The 14,119-nt window shown below is 32.3% G+C and overlaps 1 protein-coding gene across 2 annotated transcripts in view; it reads right to left on the minus strand.

Annotated features, from left to right (window-relative positions):
- The window catches only part of LOC145293162 (nuclear pore complex protein Nup50-like), a 720,593-nt gene that overhangs the window by 348,762 nt on the left and 357,712 nt on the right, over nucleotides 1-14,119 (minus strand). Inside the window, exon 1 of one of the 2 annotated variants that reach the window (XM_080139614.1) lies at nucleotides 7,443-7,493. The exons of the other annotated variant lie outside the window; for it this stretch is intronic. Within the exon in view, the coding sequence (XP_079995740.1) occupies nucleotides 7,443-7,478 (36 nt within the window). The 5' untranslated portion in view covers nucleotides 7,479-7,493. Of the gene's footprint in view, nucleotides 1-7,442; nucleotides 7,494-14,119 lie in introns of those variants that run through there. 2 annotated transcript variants of the gene reach the window in all.

Genomic DNA, 14,119 nt, shown 5'->3' on the forward strand with positions numbered 1-14,119 from the left:
TCAAACTTAATGGAATTTTTTTTCTGGTTTCCTTGAGAAATTTTAATTCAAGTGACGATGTAGCTTCATGTCATATCATAAATGAAGACGGAAAAGAGTTTCAATCTACAAAAAAATTGCTGGAACACATGTCTTCTATGCCAGGAGAACTATTCTGAAGAAAATTAACATTTCATCCATTTCCGACTTGACAAGTTTTGAACATCGCAGCTATCAAGATATCTTTCGCATATGTTTGCTACTTTTAAGTTATTAGATGTAGAAATATGATATTTAGTAGGATTTTGTATTTAAGAAATATGATATTTAGTAGGAAGTTGTATTTAAGACTATGTAAATTCAGAACCTTACTTATCAGGGCAGGTGAAAGGAATTGGTTTAATATGACACAGTATCTGATGTCACAAATGTGACAACAATCCCAAGCAAAGCAAATGAATAATTTGACCTCATAATTCTTTCCATTAAAAAATTCAAAACAATTCTTTCCATAAAGTATATATAAGTCAATTAATTGGAATTGGAAATTGGTGGCCCCAAAAGCAAGAAAATTTACAATGCAAAAAAATGATTGGTTAAATTTTTTTCTTGTTTTTATTTTAGGAATTTATTTAATAGTTAATTTTCCATTGCTGGTACTAATGATGAAATAAATATTTTTTTAGCTATCAGTAAAACTAAAGTATCATATATCAGAATTGCATTTAAATGTGATAAATTTATTATGTTTTCATGGGATTCGTTATCTCTGGAAAGAGAGAGAAAGATGAGGAAGTAAAGAGAATGAGAGAAAGAGAAGAAAATAGATGAGAGAAGGAGTAGAGAATAAAAGATGAAGCATGTGAAGGTAGCAAGTAGTGAGAGAAACAGAATGAAAGGAGAGAGAGAGGGGGGCTGTTATTTCTACTGATAAATTAATGCGTGTTTCACTAGTCTATTGACACGGCTTCAATTTTTTTATCCTTCATTTTGAATAAAAATTCAGAATTGTTTCATCTCATAAACAAAGTGTAACGTTCACTAATTTATTTCCTTTCATTTCTTTTGTTTTCCATTTAACGCTACAATTCAACCTTTCGTTTGTAACGATCAGTTTTTATTACTTTCTGTTTATATACAATTCAAAATCTCTTAACTTCATTTGGAATTAAAAATAATAGCAACACAAATAAATCTCCATATATCTATCCTTTCTTTCTCTCTTTTCTTTCTAAATTATTACAAAATCAATATTTCTCCTTGAAAAAACTGATGTTATGTAAATTGTGATCTAAGAAAACAATTATCATTCAAAGGCATATTTTTCTCATTTGAATGGAACTATCTTTGGAATCAACAGAATTGCCACACAACAAATATCAACTAAGGTAACAAGCATTAAAGCATTATTATGCAAAACACACGAACACAAATCAGCAGTATTTCATATTCACAAACTTTGCTAAATCACTTCTCATTAATTCAAGGATTGTTTCCATTTCATAATACAGTGTGGCATAAGGCAGATAGAGGTGCCCATTTTTTGCACCCCTCCACCCAATGCAGGGGCTTAGAGAGATAGCAGGATTTTTTCGATGTCCAAAACATTTAAAACTACTGCTGTGATGATGCAAAGCTACCAATCACCCCTACCCCCACCCCACCCAGGATTAAGGCTACAGTCAATCTTGTTTTGATTTATCAATGTCCAGTATCTTATGGCCCTGTGCCAGGAAGATAACACCCCCTCCCCGGGGGGTGGGGGATCCAGAGCACACCGAATGTCATGGTAGTTTTCAGGTTAATTTACTTCTGGAGAGTTGTGACCCACTTCTACATTGTACATTAAAAAAAACAAAAAAAAACACTCCAAACATACATCACAGCCAAGAAAACAAGTCATTTTTTTTTTTTTTTCACTACAAAATTAAATTCCAGTACAGAAATTAAGCATTTTAATTTTTGTCAAAATGTCAATTAAAAAACACACGCACAACACAGACAAGCAATTAGTGAGACCGTCTCCCCAATCTCTCAATTTCTATTATTTTTTTTTTAAATATCATGGATACAATCTTAGTAGAATCTTTCCAGCAAATTGAATTTTAGGGATTGCAATTCTGAAATTTCTCACATTTACCACTAATATAAAGATCGGATTATTTAGCCACATATGCATTCCAAAGTATCTTTAAAGATGCAGCATGATTGAATTAGCAGAGAGAAAACTCCAAGTGACAGAATAACTGATTGCTCAAATCAAATAATTTGTGTTTAGAAATTGTTTCAATCTTTTAGAGATTCTTTTGAAAAAGAAAACTACTATGCACAGTAATGAGCACAAATGCATAGTATACACACAAAGTGTCAAAAAGAGGATCTCATCTCTCTAAATGTATGTTACTAGAAGGGTGAGTACCTTTTATAAAAAAAAAAAAATTAATTGCCAAAAAGTCAGAATTGTCCAATTTAATAACATTTTCAATAAATATTCAATAATTTACATATTTTATTATTTAATAGTGATTTTTAAAAAAAGTGGAAATCCGATCCAGTATAATGCAGTAACATTTTTATTTTATATATTTATTTTTTGTATTTTATTTAACAGTGACTCTTTACGATGTATTTTCTTACACCAGTTTTAAGTAATCCAAAATCTGAACCATGTAGACGACATCAAACTGTATGTTGAGATAAAAAGCAGAAATCTTGCAATCAGGCCTGCACACAATGCAACAATGAATAATGACTGGCAATTAAAACTGTGCACGTGTGTACGAGCATGCATTTGTAGAGAGAAAATCCAACATGTACATACTCTACAACACTAATATCAAGAAGTTTTCTTATGAACATGATCTTGGTTAGCAGCGATTGGAATTGGAAGAAAGCACATCTTTAAAATTGTCAAGGCCGAGTGTGTTGGCATCACTATTCAACAAAACCTTTGTGAACGGTTTTCCAAGTATTTATTTTAAATTGTATACATCAATGGTGCGGTCAGACATCATCAATTTTAAATCCTTATCTTGTTGAAATCATCAATCACCTGGATATTGTTCACAGACATACACCAAGTGGATACCCTCCTTCAAACACCTTGTCATACTCTAAACGACTATGTTTCCCTGGGCTTGGACTCATTGATTCAGACATCTATGAAGTGACATCCACCAAATTATTAACCATCTCACCATTACTAAACCTGAACACTTTTCTCATCTCTATGTATCTAAACACATATGGGGCATGCCTATAAAATCAGAATACAACAAGCTCCCATTCTTTTTCTTTTCCACACTCAAACTTACGAAGACATGGAACAAACTGCATTAATTATTGACAGCAATTGCATTCTTTAAAACTCTCAGGTTTCTCAAAACTTGCAAAAACTGCAATGGATGCACCCTCTCCATACACACACATACATTGTTCATTTCTCTGACTATATACTATGCATGCACTTTGGATGAGTTTTAGTGCACTTCAACACTTTATACAATAATCTCATCATCGTGTAATTATCATTAAATTAATGAGGTTTCCAGAACTGTGCTGTATCAATTTCTGCAAGGTAGTCAAATGAGTTTGAACCTCATTCCGACTCTTTATTCAGGTCGTTCACACCAACTCTACATATGGATACTCTGCGCATCCTTTCAGCAGTGCCAAGTTTCTAGTGTTTGTGAAATTTTCAAAGACTGAAAAAGAGAATGTCTTCTGAGTCATGAAATAGCAAAAAAACTTAAAGTAAAATTATGTGTTCATAATGAGTTTTCTGACAGTCCATTTAAAATTTGGCAAAACTCTTGTATAGACAGCAATAGTGAAAACAAATATCAAATGTTATTTGATTCTTAATAAAGGTCAATCTCCTCCGAAACATTTAATGAATTCTATTTTGCCATAATTTTTGGCAGCTGGTTTGCATTAGTTATTGATTATAAGTCAACCAAGATGAATAGTCTGCAAGTTAATAAAATTAATTCACCTAACAGACTGGTTTTGAATCACTTAAGCCCCTCCTTACCTGCAAAGATTAAAATTAAGAATATCTGAAATCATTATTTCAATTTTGATTAAATTCCATTAATGATTTTAATCGTAGAAGAATGTCTAAAATTTGGGACTTAAATGATCTTAAAAATTTGAAATTCAGGAAATCTTGTTTTGACGTCTAGTAACTAAATAAAATTTCATAAAAATCTGAAATATTTGAATTTTCAAATGTATTCATTTTATGCATTGCTAACAATCCTTAAAGAAGTTAAAATTTTGGGAATACTTGGGAATTGATATCTAATAATTAAAGTTAAAATTTCATAAAAATCGGCTGACATTATCCACAATTTTGCCGATCTGCTGTTTTTCAAAATTATTAAGGTTTAGTTAACTAGTTTTGGAATTAACCTCCCCTCCACACATACAGACACACACATAAAAACCCATAAAAATATTTGAAACTTTTTCATTTGAACATAAATATTTATTGACTATAATGTGTGTGTGTATAAGCCTGGTTGACCATATGTTGCATGCGAATTGTCTGTTTTACTGGAATATCAATATCTGTTGTTGTAAAGGCCAATGTGGGAGTGATAGTCACTGCAACAGACGTCACTCATGTGTTCCAACTCTGGTCCATTGCAGCCAGCATTTTGCTTTCTGTAACCCTTCTTTGTTGCAACTTGTATCAGCCTCTCCTCACCTGACTTAAAATGTTTGATTATGGTTTCTTTCATTTGGATTGGTTGATTGCTAGGCTCTCCATGGATTGCACGGATTGTCAGGTTCTCTTCATATTATGTTTAACAACATCAGCATTGTACAGCTTTGGCCGTCCAGTGGCTTTCTTTCCAAAGGCTAGCTCGCCGTACAAGAGATCTTTGGGGATGTGGCCAACTGGCATATAGTGGATGTGCTGTTCAAGTACTGTGTATATGCTGGATAGACCTGCCCAAGACAAGACCTCAGTGTTGGGCACCTTGTCTAGCCATATTACTCTTAGGATGCAGAGGATACTACTTACATGAAAGATATTCATATGCCTTTCTTGTCTGGTGGCCATATGGCAGTGTGCTCATAACACAGGCATTGTACATCATTTTGGGATTGATTTACACATGTGTTGTGAAATGTTTATTCCCGATTCTCCTTTCAACTCTTTATCTAAGGAAAAGTTGTCAGAGATAGTGGAGCCAAGGAATGTAAACTGATAGATCATGTCTGGCTCATAGTCATGAATCGTGATGACTGGTGGTGTTTTGGGATCTTTTCCTAAAATTTTTGTTTTTGTTTGTTTTTTTTTAAACAGATGATCAGCAAAAAATCTCTGCCAGGCCTTAGAGAAATGATCCATCAGTGAGTGAAGTTCATACTGAGTATGAGTTATCACCACCACATAATCAGCAAAAAACATGGCCCTGACAAAGGGTTCATACATTTTGGTTTTGGCTCTGGAGCAAGATTGCATCCAAAAAAATATTCTATTCTCAAAACACGTGCGCGCACACACACAATCCTTGAGTATCTAAGGTCACTCTGTACAGGGATTTTTCAGGACAACCTGACATGAGGATACTTTGTGGGCCAAATAAGATCTCATTATGGTTAATCCACACTGGCTTTTATGAGGAATGGTGTACCTTCTCCAAATGATGTTCACTCAAGTAACAGCACACAACTGGATACTCCACCAGACTAGATGGATCTTTGTCCTAGAATCCAGTAAGGTCAAGAGACCAAAAGAAAGACATACTATAACATATTTATATGGTCAATTGGAGAGAAGGAAAATTCTATTCTCAACTTCTTTACAAACTCAGTGTTTGAGAGGTAAATGAGAACTTCCACAGAATGTTCAAATATCGATGTGTCTCCAAAAGGGGCCCCTTGATTTATGAGAACATCGACTTAAGTAAAATGAAACAATACAAAATGATGCTGAGTCTGGTCAGTGCCTAAAGTGCTGAAAAGACCAAGTACTGTATGTAAAAATCGTTGAGAGCTTGGCAAGAGAAAAGTATATAATTGTTGCGTTCAAACAAATATAGTTGGAAAGATTCACCGTGAAGGCAAAAATATACTTTTACAAGTAATTATCAACTTTCCATTATTTCCCAAACGTTTATAGTGGATAGAAGATGAGCACTGTTAAAAATCTGTAGGTGTTAATATAGAAGTCAATGCAATAACAATTTCTTTGATAACTTGCGTGTGTGCTGTCTTTTTGTACTTGTCCTTAAAAAAACATTAAAACTGTTCCCTGTCCTTCAACTAAAACATTAGGAACTTGAGTTGTCGTCCTTGGACTTTATAAAGATGACGGCTATATTTTTTAGGTCGATCTTTCATATGTACGGTAAAACTTTCTATAATCGACCGTTTTTAATTTTTTAATTTCTTTTACTAAAACCATGCTTTAAATAATAATAATAAAAGTTTAAAAGTAATGCCGAAACTCATGCCGTTGTAAATAATTTAGGTGACTAAAATAGAATTGAAACACTATACCCACTTATTCCTGCAAGTACAGCTCTTAGTACAAAAATAATGGTGAATAAAAATAACTTTTTTTTAAGCTACTCTCAGATAGAAAAAGAAATATTAATCAATTAATTACAATGGCCAACTTATTTTTATTACTGTACATTAAAAACTGACAGATAAAAATTGTTGGCTTGAATTAAAGTTTAAAAAATAAAAATTGTAATAATTTTATAAAGCGCCACTGTCGTATCAAAGAATATTTTCATGCACAAGGAGTCCTTTTGCAATTTCAGAAAATTGTCATAATACACATCTAAATGAGATAATAGCGAGACTTCAAAGTTAAGACAAAGTCACTTTCAGAAAGAATGCGATTAGGAAATGGGGGTAATTTATCTTAAAATGCCAATTAAATATAATTTTGTATCTCATATAAAAACTCAATTTTTCATAAATTATTTCACAAAAATATAAAATAAAACAACTTTTTTAATAAGTTTATGAATAAAAAATGTGATGGAATTTTTACCCCCACCCACGCGCACCTGTATTTTATTTTCTATAATTGACAAAAAAAAAAAAAAATAGTTCGTGACTAAACAGTTTCAATAAACGAATAAGAACTACTATTGCTTCATGTTTTTAGTCAATGCCTAATTTTTTAAACATATATCCTGCATAAGATTCATACTATTTAAATATCGAATACAATGCCCGCTTTTAAATTGTAAGAAAATAACTTCCCTTTTTTTAATCCAACTAAAGTAATTAAGGTTTTAAATGTCGAATGCGTTTTAAAGAAACTCATGAGAAATATTAAAAATTGTCGATAAAAATGTTAAAGACACGTTCAATGATTTTTATTGTCTTCATCTTTACTTTGAAAACAACTAAAAACTAAATATTAAAAAGAAAATAGAGAGAAAATGGTTTTAACAGAAAAACTCTAACATGAGGTATTTTATACTCACAAATAAAAATAGAGGAGTATGCGGAAATCGAATCATCCGATAAAATGATAATATATTGACCAATTTGAAAGATGGAGTAGCAAAACTGACCTAAACAAAGAAAATGTGATTTTTTAATTAATCGACCATTTCTGTTTTGCTTTTTATTGATAAAACTACCAGACAAGATATCGCATATCCGTGTTTCTCGCCTGCACGTAACTTTATTGAATTAGTTTTCATTATTATTAATCAAATATTTATTGAATTCCGAAAATAAAATGAATAAAAAGGGAAATTAAAGTTAAATATTACATTTAATGACATTAAATTAACCAATTATGGCATTTTTATAGCCTGTGTTAGAATGAATTATTCTTAATACATATTTTAATGAGCGTTTTAAATGACTGGCAAGGTTGAGAGGATGTGATGCAATGCACGGAGAGAAATAGAGAATGTAGATAAATGAGAGAGAGAGAGAGAGAGAGAGAGAGAGAGAGAGAGAGAGAGAGAGAGAGAGAGAGAGAGAGAGCGAACGATAGCGGCTTTACTTCCTTTTAGTTTTGTATTCATTAAAGAAACGATTTTTAATTCCCTTGGATTGAGTTGCAAAAAAGTTAGTGCAACCAACTTTACTCCTGCTAGTTCTTGTTTGAAGTATTAATACGAACAAAATGAAAGCCGCAAAATAACTCGACTCCATTCACAAATCAAATCCACAGAAGCATTCGTGTGATTTTATATTTTCGGAATCTTACAATGTACTTCATGTTTGAATAGAAGGGTCTTTAGTATTAATTAAATTGATTTTCTGTTGAACTTCACCCCCGCCCACTAAAACAGAACTTTTCAAACATCACCAGTAAAACTTAGTTTAAAATATATATTTTACTAAACTGCCCGTAAATATTTTTTTTATTTTCATCTTTCAACTGAGGGGGGGGGGAGAAAGAAAAAAAAAAGACAGTGAATTATTTAGATATAGTCTAAAATAATCACGATAATAATTCGAAAACAAAGTACTAAAATAAATAAACGCAATTTTGTTTTTATCAAGAGATAAATTCCATGAAAATTATTTGTTTCCTCCATAAAATTCGAGAAAAAAAAATCAAACTTTAACAAAATAAGAGAATATTAAAAAAAAAAAAAAAATGAAAAATCGATTTTTTAACAGTGAAGTATGGTTTTATTACTCTGAATAAAAGGGTGTGTGTGTGTGTACGCGTGTGCATTTCTATTTACAGTGTTCATTTCGATGTTTGCTAAAAAAAAAAAAAAAAAAAAAAAAAAAAGTGGTTGTTTTTCAAAGCGGCCGCCATATAAACGAGGGTTGGGGGCGTCATACTAGTTCTTCTGCTTCGCTCGAACTCCAACGTTTCAAATTCAAAGGTTTTTGTAAAGGTTTCATCTTTGTATCAAATATTTTTTTATCATCATCTTTAGTAGTCCTCTCACCATTTACATTAAAAGTTACTGGCATCGAAGAGAAGATGGGATACGAAAAAAAAAAAAAAGAAAAAGAAAAAAAAAACACGGGGGGGGGGGTCTTCTATAGTAGCTTGCAGGATAACTTTTTTGTGTAGTTGTTTTTTATTTATTTCCCCCCCCCCATCGTAAATAAAGAATTCCAAAATGAACAAAAGTGGTGCTTTAATTCTGTGAACATAAATGTGAGAACTGCCCCCCCCCCCCCCGGCCTGAGTGCATGGACATCAAAATATGAAAGTCTTCTGTTGTGGTCATAACAAAGCTTGTGAAAAAGAAGTCTATATAATTTAATAATAATTAAAAAAACAAAAAAAAAAAAAAAACAACTTTGTTTTCATTTAGAAATGCAGATCATTTGAATGAATAAAATAATCCCAATAGTTAAAGGATCACTTTATTAGTTTTAAAATTCTTTTTTTTTTTTCTTTTGGTTGTTTAAATGAACTGATTGTTGGACATTAGGATTATGTTTTTTTTTTGTTTTGTGTTTTTTAGCTTTCTTGCTTTAATTTAATCCCCCCCCCCACACACACACAAACTACCGCAATTAAGTTTAATTAAATTGGTTTACATTGGATAGTCTACTACTACTACTACTACTACTACTGTTTGGTTTAGTTCCTTTCAGCTACAAGCAAAACGGTCATTTAATCTTTTTCCTATAATATAAAAAAATAAATAATACAATAGCAAGAAAACAATTTTAACATTAGAAACAAAGTCACAAATGCAAAGTTGAAAAACATTTTGCAAAACTTCTTATGAAGAAATTTGAAAGTGTTAAACTTTTTAGATTTTTTTTTTAATACGAAATTAAAATAAGCATTCAAAATTTTTAACTGGCAATGGAAAAATTTATTTGTTTAAAAATGATTTAGAACACGAAAATGCAGTTTTTATTTTGTAAACTTTATTAAAATGCTAAAAAATTAAAGTCTTTGTTTTAAAGAAATATTGTAAAAACAAAAGTACGGCATATTTCATAAAATTGATAGTGCAGTCGTGTAATATCAGGTTTTATAACCAACTTATTAAACCATTGATTTCATAAAAATACAGGTTTTTTTTTTTTTCATTTAAAAATAACTCGCAAGAATTGTTGAGCCGCCCTTTAAATAATCCAAATTCTATCCAATCTACACCATCAACGATTACTAAACTACCACCTTAAATTCATTAACTCTTATCCTTTAGTGGCCTTCTGGCCTTGATAAGTGCTGACTTCCTTGTAAAAAGAAAAAAATTATAATAAAGTTATTTTTCTTCTAAGTAAATTATTTAAAATTCTTTACAGAAAACTTCGGCTTGAGAATACTTTTCTTTTTTTCATGCAAAGTGAAACAATAAAGACGAGAAAATGTCAAATTGCAATGTTTTATTAGAGGAAAGAAATGTCACTTGCCCATTTCAAATTTAATCGATGAGAGGCAAATGAAATGGGGGGGGAGCAACATAGTGTCATATTTTTACTGCTTTCATTTTCGATTTCCTCGTCATACACACTATTTCTTCGTCATCACCCTCCTCTCCTCAGTCCGATGATTTAAAAGCCTCCCCATCCATTATTTTTCTCCCTAATACAAGAGAATCTACGGAGATGACAAGTTCCAATAGTAACATTAACAAGAGTTGCAAAGTAGTGAAGCCGAGAAAATCAATCGTTTCCATATTGAGAGGGGGAGGGGGTGAAGGTGATATTGTAGCAACAATCTGACTAGGTAGGAAAGCTAAAAAAAAAAAAAAATAAAAAAAAATACCATCGTCGAAATAATAGTCAATTAGTCGCACTAATAATTGTGTAGTAATAAAGTTAAGATAAAAACGCGGCGAAAGAGGGAGACAATTTTTGATTTCGTTTGTTCGAAAGAAAAATAGCAACATTGAATGTTGGCTTTCACTTTCGCTTTTTAAACTCAGTACTAAAGTAAAAAGAATAAAGTAGAAGAAAATGGCAGAGTTGGAAAATTAGATGAGATTCTTTTTTCTTCAACCAGTTTTGCGGAATTATGGCAGACAACAAAATTGGTAAAACAATTAACTATTTGTACGTATCCTTTTTTTTTTTTTTGCTTCGTAAAGGAAAAACAGCCGAAAAAGTCAGGTGAAAGAAGTTTTAATTAATGAGTAATATATTTATTAAAGCGAGTTTATACTTTTTAATACTTTTTAACTGAAAACGGAATTCGCTACAATTGTTGGATAATTTCGCCTATTTCGTTTGGGTTTCGCCAAAATTTGGTCCTAAAATAAAATTGAAATTTGCGTGCGCGCGTTGTTGTTGTTCACGATTCGGAGCTAAACTTAAATAACCATATATTCTGCAACTAGCCAGGAAATTTGAAAGTATATTTCATTTGGATGCAAGAGGAGAACATTATCGTTGACATCTATAAAAAGGAAATACGTTTTACTTATTTTATTTGTAACTTGAACATTAATTTCTATAAATGTTCATAAGTGCAGGCAGAGCTACAGCTACAGGGTCTTCACTGACCTGCGGAAAACGCCGGGTGTTTTGGTGTGTGAGGGAAGGGGAGGGTATTTACATCCATAACAGTCCCAAGACTACAATTGAATCCAAAATTCATTTACCTACACGAGACTTTAAAACAATTATGACAGAGAGAGAGAGAGAGAGAGAGAGAGAGAGAGAGAGAGAGATAGAGAGAGAGAGAGAGAGACAGACAGACAGACAGACAGACAGAGACCGAGAAAATTGGGCATTGTAAGCAGTAAACTCATCAATTCTCACATACATTATATGATTGAAATAACATCCCATCCATGAAGAAAAATAACTTTTGAATAAGTTTAAAAGTTGGTGAAATAATTCTGAATAAATTGAAAGAAAGAACATTTTCAGGCGAGTTTTCTCGAAATAAAATGAATTATTTTGTTGTATTTTTAAGTCAATTACCTTTTGACAAAAAGGGAAAGTTTTCTTTAGAAATTTTGGGTATCACAATTAGCTGAAAGGTGGTTTTACTGTTGTCAAAACCTTAAGTATTCAATTGTGATCGTTGGTAAGATATAAAGGCAATAATTGGCATTTAACTTTTCCATAATAATTTCATACAACTGCTGCTACTTAAAAGACAGACCCCCCATCACCCCCCCCCAAAAAAAAAAAATTCAGAGTTGCAGAACCGAAGTAATTTCTACTTGGCCAAAGTCATACCTCATGATATCAAGAGCATGAATTTAGATACTTTCTGAAATGTTATGAGATCGACCAATGTACATTCTCCTTTATTCAAATGGAACTCAGTTTTTGGTATAACCTAGGACCTCGCCAAGTTTACACACGACAGATAAACATAATTGATTTGAAAGCCTCTTTCTAATCTTGCTTTCATAGATATACTCCTACATGTGATTAGGTGTGTATTGTACACTGAAATTCTTTCGAAATAATTATTCAAACTTTTTGATACTTTGTTATACGTAATTACAGACAAATCAACCTTGTTCGTTTGCGTACATGATGCACACGGGTGCGTATACACACCAACAATAAATTACTTTTTTTGTAATATCTCATATGATAAGAATTTTTCGTGTTTTTTTTTTTAAATACAATTTTCAAACAGGTATGAACATTGGCATTCGTTTTTATATTTTTTGTTTTTAAATAAAGAATATTCTTTCTAAGTTTTATTTGCACCATCATTTTTCAGTTTTTTGTATGTGAATTTACTTCTGGACCTACATTTTCTTGGGTGTTACTGTTGTTTTAGTATATTTTTTTTATATGTGAAGGTTATTTTTTATCTTCCAGGTAGACAGTACATTTCTTTAAAGTACTTCTTTCACACAAACATTATGAGTTGCCTCATTTACGAGGATAGAATGATGATTGATATCAAAAATAAAACAAATTCGTGTAATCAAATATTTCCAAGCAACAATTATGATGATGCTAATTGCAATTACATTTTCTCATTACAATCCAACAAAAATATGAATTAAAGTTACTTCACTCGGATGAAAAGAAAAAATGTAAACAAAAAACGTTCGAGCGAAATACAGTTGGAACATCAGTTTTGTATCATACGTTGCAATACCTGCCCCCCCCTTTCTGAGCCTATGCCCGTTAAAGCAATAATCTCAATATAATGTACAACAAACGGAGCGGCAAAATAATCATTCTTAAAGTAGGAAAGCGCAACAACAATGGCTGATATAACTCCCTAATCTTTTTTCCCCTCTTTTTTTTTTTTTTCATTTCTCTTTCAACAAGATCACCTCCAGCCATGCACAAGATTAAACAGCAAGCAAGGATCATTTAACAGATATCAATATTATACATAGAATCTCGTCAGGCAAAGGCCAAGCTGAGCAGAAGAATGTGAAAGGGTGAAATAAACATTCCTTATGATCACAAAGACGGCGATGGATATAATAAGAGAACAGCTGAAATGACGAGAAAAAAATTATTTTAATTTGTCGTAATTGAATGTCACAGGTGGATGCGGATAACAAAATTTGTAACAATTTTCTATGAAATATACGAGTTAGATGAATAGTTCGAAAAAGTCTATGAAAAAAAAATGTGTGCATATTAAAGAATGCATAAATAAAAAGGGGTGAAATAAAAAGAGGGCTAAAACAACAATGAAACAAAGTATTACAAGGCGAGAAGAAGAGAGAGAAGGGAAGATACAGAGAAAGATATGAGGATGAAGAGAGATGGATGAGCGTAAAGAGAGAGAGTATGAAAAGAGATGAGGATGAAGAAAGAGAGAGATGGGGATGAAGAGAGATGGGGATGAAGAGAGATGGGGATGAAGAAAGAGAGAGATGGGGGTGAAGAAAGAGAGAGATGGGGGTGAAGAAAGAGAGAGATGGGGGTGAAGAAAGAGAGATAGATGGGGGTGAAGAAAGAGAGATAGATGGGGGTGAAGAAAGAGAGATAGATGGGGGTGAAGAAAGAGAGATAGATGGGGGTGAAGAAAGAGAGATAGATGGGGGTGAAGAAAGAGAGATAGATGGGGGTGAAGAAAGAGAGATAGATGGGGGTGAAGAAAGAGAGATAGATTGGGGGTGAAGAAAGAGAGATAGATGGGGGTGAAGAAAGAGAGATAGATGGGGGTGAAGAAAGAGAGATAGATGGGGGTGAAGAAAGAGAGATAGATGGGGGTGAAGAAAGAGAGATAGATGGGGGTGAAGAAAGAGAGATAGATGGGGGTGAAGAAAGAGAGATA

Source organism: Euprymna scolopes, chromosome 14, assembly GCF_053919585.1.
Source record: "Euprymna scolopes isolate OS-2025 chromosome 14, ASM5391958v1, whole genome shotgun sequence".
In the NCBI taxonomy this organism is placed as follows: domain Eukaryota; kingdom Metazoa; phylum Mollusca; class Cephalopoda; order Sepiida; family Sepiolidae; genus Euprymna; species Euprymna scolopes.